General features: G+C 41.3%; 1 protein-coding gene across 1 annotated transcript; it reads right to left on the bottom strand.

The window, feature by feature from the left end:
- Nucleotides 1-432: 432 nt before the first annotated feature.
- On the bottom strand, nt 433-1,214 carry LOC107280286 (E3 ubiquitin-protein ligase EL5-like). Its single transcript, XM_066308564.1, has one exon. The coding sequence runs from the start codon at nt 817-819 to the stop codon at nt 433-435; it is 387 nt and encodes a 128-aa protein (XP_066164661.1). The 5' UTR covers nt 820-1,214.
- Nucleotides 1,215-9,568: the final 8,354 nt, after the last annotated feature.

Here is a 9,568-nt window from a genome sequence, read left to right as displayed (position 1 = left end):
TCGATTCGTTTTTGCATCATGCATGCAGATATATATATATATACTCCCTCCTTCTCTAAATGTTTAACGTCGTTGACTTTTTTAAACATGTATGACCATTCGTCTTATTCAAAAAATTTAAGCAATTATTAACTTTTTTCCTACCTTTTGATTCATTGTTAAATATACTTTTATGTATACATATAGCTTTACATATTTCATAAAAGTTTTTAAGAAGATGAACGGTCAAACATGTTAAAAAAGTCAACGACGTTACCATTTAGAGAAGGAGTGAGTGAGTATGTGCCATCACAGTCTATCAATCCAGCAGATATCTCAAACAATTTTCATCGTATAAATATATATTTCAGGCGGTACATGAGCTCTTTACATGGCAAATCAAGAAACAATGAGATGGGAGAGATCTTGACGACAACCTAATCAAAGTGTTAATCAGCCTTCTTCCACTTGCACATGCACCACAACATCCGGGACACCCACCACCGCCACCGCCACCGCGTCGCCCTTGTCCCCCGCCGCCGCCGCCGCGCCGCCCGGCTCGCCGGCGACGACGGCGGCGCGGCAGAACGGGCACGTCGAGTTCGCCCGGAACCACCGGTCGATGCACTCGACGTGGAACCGGTGGCCGCACCGTGGCAGGAGGCGGCCCCTCTCCCCGTCCCTCACCTCCCCCAGGCACACCGCGCACTCCACCGCCGCCGCCGCCTCGCAGCCGGCGACGTGCACGAACACCGGCAGCGCCGAGATGTCCAGCTCCCCGAGCGCCGCCTTGCCGCCGCCGGCGCCGGCGCCGGAGGAGACGGCGGACACCGGCAGCATGTCCTGCGGGCGCGCGGACACGGTGAGCCTGTAGAGGCGCTAGAAGCACACGGCGAGCACGGCCACGACGCCGACCGCCGCCGCCGCCGCGTACGCGCGGAACCTGAGGTCGCCGCCCAGGGACATCTGCGGCGAGTCCATTTCGGAGCTCGAGCTCGACAGGTGTACGTACGATCGATCAATGGCGATGATGCTAGCTAGCTAGCTGTTTGTTTTAGCTAGTTGCTCGATCGATCGACGACAATGGCGCGCAGTTCGTGGCTAAGCTAGCTAGCACCTGTATTTAAGATGCCCCGGCCTCATGACTATTTTGTCCTAAAATATATTATCGTGAGTAGTAGCGTCGTAATGTAATGGCTGGATTAATGCAGATACTATAGCAACAAGCATATTCGATCGGCACAGTTTTTTTTTTTTTTTTTTTTTTTTTTTTTTTTTTTTTTTTTGAGTCTGCTGCACGCGACGACAAGAAAATGTGCAGAGTGTGTGAGGTCAAACAAGAACTACTTCTTGCACATGTCACTAATTTTTCCTGTAAAAAAAGGGTAAGACTTTCTAAATTTCAGGGCAGATCAGGAGATATTACAGATCTCGGAAGGCGGATCGTTAATTGTCTGTTACGTAGCCTAGTAGTACGTACCCAAGTTCTGAGTTTAAATCTATATAAGAATGCCACATTAGATCGTTCGTGGGCTAATTTTCCAATTTAAATGGTTAAATATATCCTGTTTAATATAGATACCAGGTAAAAAAACCTATCTCTAAAAAAATTGTGTGTCAAAATTAAGGAAATAAACGTTGGTGTTGGTCTAGTGCAAGTTTACTAGTGATTTATTATCACAAGTTTAGTACTCTCTGTCCTAAAATATATATATAGTAAGAATTTTTTGTTGGATGAGCCAGAATTAACGTTGATCTAGTGCAAGTTTACTAGGGATTTATCATCACAAGTTTACTACTCTTCATCTCAAAATATACTAAGAACTTTTGGTTGGATGAGACATATTCTAGTGCAATGAATTTGGACAGTAGTCATCGTACTACGATACGTCACATTCAATAAAAAAAATTTTATACTTTGGGACGGAGGAAGTAAGGTGTTTTAGGAATAGGTACATACTGTATTCAAAAAGCAGAAAAATCAGCGCTGATTACCCTTGATTTAGTATTTCAAAACGGGGGGATTTTGGATGCAACAGTATATTGTTATACCACTACCAGCTAGTACAAATTTTCGTGGTTTTGATTTTTATTCTTTTAGATGACAGCATCCAGCTAGCTATACCACGGATTTCATTTGATTTGATTGAATAAAGAATTGGAAGCTCGCTATTATCGAGAGGAAATTAAACGCATGAGTGGCGGATGGAGAAACTTAATTGGTTTGTCGGTGTCACAACATAGGACGAGTATCTACATACTGGTGTCATGACATAATGTTGATTATGATTAAACCATGCTAAGGGTAAAAACGGTGATCGAAACTCCTGACCGATCAAGCATTGTTTTTATATATAGAAGCGGTATTGATTTTAATCGTTTTCATTTTTAAGCTATATATAAATTTTAATTTTCTGATTTCTTTCAGATTCATATTACAATTATCTCTAAACAGTTCAATTGGTATTTTGGTAAATATAAAATTCTCAATTAATTTAGAATCGTTTTCATCTCTCTACTCTTATCCTATACATACGTATAAGCGTGTATTTAAGATGCCGCTCATGGCTATTTTGTCTATAGTAATATAATGATTAATGTCTAACTCAGATAGCAACAGGCTTACTCGGCACTCGGCAGTAGAAAGTTTTTTTTTTTTCAGAGTCTGCTGCACGCGACGACAAGAAAATGTGCACAGTGTATGAGGTCAATCAAGCTCTGGCTGTATATAGCCCAAACTAATCTAGATGGAGAATTCGAGATTAGATCATGCATGTAGCTAGTTAGATATTGCTCGCCGTCCACGTTCCAATCAGCCACTGAGTTGTTCTTCTTTTCCTGAGAACCAAGAGTTCAGAGTTCTTCTTCGTCTTCTTCGTCTTCTTCTCTTCTTCTTCCTTTTTGTTTGGAAATTTTGACTAATCCAAGTCCACTTTGATCTTGCACATGTCACTATTTTTTCCGTAAAAGAGTAATTTCGTGGTAGAGGAGATATTACAAATCTCGGCTCATTGTTGTCCATATATTAATTAAGGACATATTCCTATATGTGTTGTGAGAATGAGATCATCATATATCTCAAAAGGACGTCAGCGTTTATTTAGCACAGGTTTAGTATGGTGTTTCCATATGGTAAGGCACTTTAGGTTTAGACTAAATCAAAACTTCATTAACTAAGCTTATAGAAAAATATAACAACAATTCTAAAAAAAATATACTATAAAATATAGATTTAATAAAACTAATGAGTATTATAGATGTTACTACGCTTAGGGATTTCAATTCAACCCATTGGTTCGGAGTCCACGGTACCACGCCTGATGGGCACGTATATATAGATTAAATATTTTACTCGTGGCAACTTAATGCTTGAAATCCTAGTGGGTGTAAGTGGGTTTTAGGTTGAACTCATGGGTAACCCATGCTTAACCCGAAATATGGTATGTTGGTACATAATTTTAGAACACGTTTTGCACTTTGGTCAACTGGACCCACTCATTCGTAGCCATTGTTATACCCCCCCTCAAAATAAATAAGAACCCTAGCACCAAAGCTACTAATTTCATTTGATTGGCGATGAACCAAATGACTGTGCCAGAGTAGGCAATTGGTGGAGCATGCTGCTATATAAGAGTGTGTGATGGCTTGCCGAGTAGGCGGCTGCGTTGGACGCAAGGTGGCGCGCGAAGGAGTCACACCGAGCGCACGAAGGCTAGCAGGTAGAGCAGTCAGTAGTGGTGGATGGAGTATAAGATTGTGCTAGGGCACACAATGATTGGTCGATAGGCGGCTGCACCAGGCACTCAACGATGGATGGAGGAGGTGGTCACACTCACGCCAGGGCGCGCTATCTGGTGGAGAAGAAAGCCTCATGTGGAGTGTGTGGTAGCAGCAGTGGTGGCCATGGCACTGGAGACGATAGCTAACAAGGAGATTCATCGTCATCTTCGACTTGTAGGTAACAGTTTCCATGGCCCCATCCAACTCTTACGATGATGCTATGAAGCCTGAGAAGTTCAATGGTAATCACTTTGAGCGCTGGCAAACCCGGATAATGTACTGGCTCACTGCTTTGGATTTGTTTTCGGTCATCACTGACCAGGAGCCGCAGCCAGGCGAGTTCTTTCCTAGGGCTGTGCCATATGCTGATTTTTACCAGACCAGGAACTTTAATTGTGTGGGTAGAATTTTGAGCATGCTTTCCGATAAATTCTATGATATCTACATGCATCATACCTCTGCTCGTGTACTGCGGGAAACTCTAGAGAAGAAGTACAGTGTTCCAGATGCTGGAAAAGATCTGTACTTGGTTGAAAAATACCATGACTTCAAGATGACCAATGGAAAGTCTGTGGTAGAGCAAACCCAGGAACTCCAGCTTCTAGTGGGGGAGCTCAACCATAGTAAGATTGCTCTCCCTGACAAGTTTCAGGTGGGAATGGTGATTGCAAAGCTCCCACCCTCGTGGAGAGATTTTGCTACTGCTCTCAAACATCGCATGGAGGAAATGACTATGGATGACCTAGTTGCTTCCCTGGACGTTGAAGAGAAAGCCCGTGCAAAGGATGCTCCATTGGTTAATGAAGATGATAACTCTAGAGTGAATCTCACTGATACACATCAGAGAAGGAACAAGAAGAACCCAAAAGAGAACAACAGTGGCATGAAGCCAAGAGGAAAGATCGACAAAGGCAACGGCAAGAAAAATGGCAAAGGTCCGATGAGTTGCTTCGAGTGCGGCAAGCCTGGCCACTTTGCTAGGAATTGTCGTTACAAGAAAAGAAATGAGAAAGTCCAGAAGGACAAGTCTGATGATCAGACTGATGCCAAGGTCAATATGGTTATTGACGAAGCTAAAGTTGCAAGGTGCGTTTCGAACATGTCTCAAAAATTTGATAAGTGTCAACCTGTAGATTGGTGGGTTGACACTGGAGCAACTATTCATGTGTGTTTTGATCGATCTTTGTTCTCCACTTTTCAGGAACAGCAAGGAGGCCGTTCTGTGATTGGTCTTGAGAGCAAGTCCAGGGTGCTGGGTAGTGGTCGAGTGGATCTGAAGCTTTCTTCAAGAAAAGTTCTGACCCTACACAATGTGCTCTTCGTACCAGCAGCGAAAGCAAATTTGATTAGTGTAAGTCTGTTAATGAAGTCAGGCCATAAGCTTGTCTTCGAGAGTAATAAAGTTGTAATAACTATTAGAGGTTCTTTTGTTGGGAAAGGCTATTTAGATAATGGCCTAATTAGACTATCTTTGTTGCTGCCTTGTTCAAGTTTTAGTGATAGTAATAAAGCTTTCGCTGTTTCATCTCATTCTGCTCGTAGTGATAATTCTTTGTGGCATAATCGTCTTTGTCATGTTAATTACAAATATATATCTCGTATGATGTCACTAGATTTAATTCCCAAGCATGACACACGAGGTATAAAGTGTGAAATCTGTGTGCAAGCTAAACAACCTCGTAAACCTTTTAAATCTATTGATAGAGACAGCTCTATGCTTGAATTAGTGCACTCTGATATATGTGAGATGAATGGAATTTTGACTAAAGGAGGTAGACGGTACTTCATTACTTTTATTGATGATTGCTCTAAGTACTGCTATGTTTATCTCTTAAGAACAAAAGATGAAGCTTTTGAGCATTTCAAAATTTTTAAAGCAGAGGCTGAGAATCAGCTTGATTTGAAAATTAAAATTTTGAGGTCTGACAGAGGAGGAGAATACTTATCAATTGAATTCTCTAAGTTTCATCAAGAACATGGAATCATCCATGAAACCACCCCTCCGTATTCACCCCAATCAAATGGGGTAGCTGAAAGGAAGAATCGTACTCTCACTAATTTAGTGAATGCAATGCTCAGCAATTCAGGTCTTCCAAACTATATGTGGGGTGAAGCTCTGTACACAGCATGTTTTGTGCTGAATCGTGTTCCTGCAAAAGGAACAGAAGTTACTCCATATGAACTATGGAAAGGCAGAAAACCAAATCTGAATTTTCTGAAAGTGTGGGGGTGCCTTGCCAAGGTAAATATACCTGTTGTCAAGAAGAGAAAGCTCGGACCTAAGACCGTCGATTGCGTGTTCATAGGATATGCACAGAACAGTCTAGCTTATCGTTTCCTGGTAGTTAAATCTGAAACTACAGAAGTTCGTGAAAATACTGTGATGGAATCACGTGACACGACCTTTTTCGAAGATACATTTCCACTAAAGGTAAAATCTCCAAGTTCTGAACCTATTTCTGTTGAACCTAGAATTAGCATTTCGTCAGATGATTCCCTTAATTTAAGGAGGAGCAAGAGATCACGAACTGAGAAAACGTTTGGTGATGATTTTATCATATACCTTGTCGATGATGTGCCCAGTACTCTGTCAGAAGCATTTGCATCTGCTGAAGCTGCATACTGGAAGGAAGCAGTGCAAAGTGAGATGGACTCTATCCTCTCTAATGGCACTTGGGAAATCACACACTTGCCTCAAGGCTATAGGGCCATAGGCTATAGGGCCATAGGCTGCAAGAAACTGAAACCTGATGGAACTATTGACAAGTTCAAAGCCAGGTTGGTCGCAAAGGGGTACACACAAAGACAGGGAGAAGATTACTTTGATACATTTTCTCCAGTGGCTCACATGCCTACAATTCGTGCTCTTGTAGCACTGGCTGCTGCATATGGCTATAAAATCCATCAAATGGATGTTAAAACCGCCTTCCTCAACGGAGAGTTAGAGGAAGAAATATACATGCAGCAACCGGATGGTTTCGTCATTCCTGGACAAGAAGATAAAGTGTGTAAACTTGAGAAGTCCTTGTATGGACTGAAACAGGCCCCAATGCAATGGCATGAAAAATTCGACAAAACATTGATCTCTGCTGGATTCACTGTTAATGATGCTGACAAATGTGTATATTCCAGGTTTGATGGAGATATAGGTGTCATACTCTGTCTTTATGTTGATGATATTTTAATCCTTGGTACAAATCTGAATATCATCTCTGAAATCAAAAGCTATTTATCAAATAAATTTGATATGAAAGATTTGGGTGAAGCCAAAGTAATTCTGAACATTAAAATTCAGAAAAAGGACAAAGGTTTTGAACTCAATCAGTCACACTATGTGGAGAAGCTTTTGCATCGTTTTGGTCATTTTAATAGCAAATCTACAGCTACTCCCTATGATCCTTGTTTAAAATTGCATAAAAATCAAGGTCAGGGTCTTGACCAAGTGAAGTTTGCACAAATAATTGGGTCTTTAATGTATCTTGCAAATACTACTCGTCCTAACATTTCATATGCAGTTAGCAGGCTGAGCAGGTATTCGAGCAAACCTGATTCAAATCATTGGCATGCTCTAGAACGTGTTCTAAGGTATTTGAAAGGGACCATGAATCAAGGTTTGTTTTACTCTGGTTTCCCAGCTGTGCTGGAGGGTTATAGTGATGCAAATTGGATCACTGATTCTGATGAAATGAAATCAACGAGTGGTTTTGTTTTTACTCTTGGTGGAGCTGCCATATCGTGGAAGTCTGCAAAACAGACTATATTAACATGATCCACCATGGAAGCGGAACTAGTAGCATTGGAGACTGCTTGTTGCGAAGCTGAATGGCTTAGGGAACTATTGATGGATGTTCCAATAGTAGAAAAACCAATTCCTGCAGTGCTCTTGTATTGTGACAATCAAGCTGTGATAGCTAAAGTTACAAGCAAGAAAGAAAACATGAAATCTTCTAGACATGTGAAGACGAGACTAAAGTCTGTTAGAGACTTGAGGAATACTGGTGTAGTTACATTTGACTATATCAAGACAGAAAAGAATTTGGCTGATCCATTCACAAAAGGATTAGCATGAAAGCCAATACTAGAGTTGTTGAAAGGGATGGGGCTGAGGCCTGCCAATGAATTATTGACAGTGGCAACCCAACCTGTTTGATTGGAAATCCCATGACACAGGTTCAATGGGAAAACAAGCTGATCTGTAATGGTGAGTACTGATTAAATTACATTATACCCCTTGCTATTGATTCAGTACTTCTAATTTGCAAGGAAGAGGTTGAGCTGTGTCTCTTAATGGATTCAAATTTAAGTGATGGGATATGTGCCTTGCAGGATATCCTTAGAGAATCCACCTACTTGAGCGTGATTGTTTGGTCGCAATCCATGGAAGTTTAGCTGGCCGCTTCCTAAAGCACTCATGAGATCCAAGATACTTGTGTATGACCGAAAAGCACAAAACTGAAAGGGCTCTTGTGGCTGTAGCCGTGTATTGTGCGCCTACTTGATGATGTTTACACACCAAGGAGTAAAGTTCAAGGTTACCTCCACTGCGCTCCTGTGTAAATTAAGTCATGTACTAGCTAGACATAAGGTTCAAGTCTGGAAGGCACCTGTGTCGAAAACACAATATATCAAACTCTCTATTGCTGAAACATCATTTGTAACTTTGTGGGGGATTGTTGGAATTCAGTTGGTTTTCCTTCTGATTATATCTGAATGAAAGTCACAAACGATGTTTGATGGTTGTTCAGATTTTATCTCTTTGGTTCTGTTCATTTTGTACCAGCGATTCTTCAGTTTGGTTCAAATAGATATATCTGAACTTTTGCCTTATCTTCAGATTTTGGTTTTCAGTTTTGATCTTGTTGGTTTGAGCTGTACGTGGAAGATAAGTCTTTATCGTTGCAGATTTTCAGGCCGACGGAAATAAATCTGTTGATTGTTTGTTATCCGTCTTAGAGATAAGATTTTCTTGTTGCTATACAAGGCTATATAAGCCACGTACTGCAGCTGTATTTGTTGATACGAAGTTTTTGCCCACATTCATCTGCTTGTTTTGCATAGAGAGAGTTACATCCCACGAAAGTCCGCTGGTTCGTTCTTGGCCGAGTGCACGGCTGAGGATACGAGATCATTGTATCTTGGAGGAGAGCCGCCGTCCGTCTCGTGCACCTCGGCGAGGGCGTGAATCTCCTTGAAGACAGTGCCGCCGGTGTGCCTTGATCAAGCTGAAGCTGCTGTTCATCGTTCGGCAACGAGCGACATCTTCAGAACCTGCAAAGCTGCTGCCTATGACACAGACGACCTCCAACAGGTCACACTCACGCCAGGGCGCGCTGTCTGGTGGAGAAGAAAGCCTCATGTGGAGTGTGTGGTAGCAGCAGTGGTGGCCGTGGCACTAGAGACGATAGCTAACAAGGAGTGCAGGTAGGCACCTATACTAAACAAAAACCTTATATAGAGGCTCTTTTGTAAAGATAATTTCCAAAATGCCTCTAAGTTTTGAAGCTCTATAGTCTAGAGACACTTTTTAGAGGCACTTTCAAAATCGCCTAAAATATTTTTACCCTAGAAACACTTTAGATACATTTTTAGCATACTTTATTAAATTTATTTTGTAGAGACATCTTTTTGGCACTTTAAAATTTGCCTTGTATGTAAAGGCATTTTAAATGATGTAAAGGCATTTTTCCAAATATTAATATATATCAAGTAACTAGATATAAGTAACACAAATCATATAGTTAGATGTAATTAAATGAGGTTGAGATGGTTAGTGCATTGAAGATAAAAAAATGGTCAACTCAAGAGGTCA

Source organism: Oryza sativa, chromosome 3 (assembly GCF_034140825.1).
Source record: "Oryza sativa Japonica Group chromosome 3, ASM3414082v1".
Classification (NCBI taxonomy): domain Eukaryota; kingdom Viridiplantae; phylum Streptophyta; class Magnoliopsida; order Poales; family Poaceae; genus Oryza; species Oryza sativa.
This window is presented reverse-complemented; position numbering and strand designations above follow the sequence as displayed.

Bases quoted from the DNA above. Each gene is read 5' to 3' on its own strand.
- LOC107280286 (XM_066308564.1), bottom strand. From the start codon at position 819: ATGCTGCCGGTGTCCGCCGTCTCCTCCGGCGCCGGCGCCGGCGGCGGC.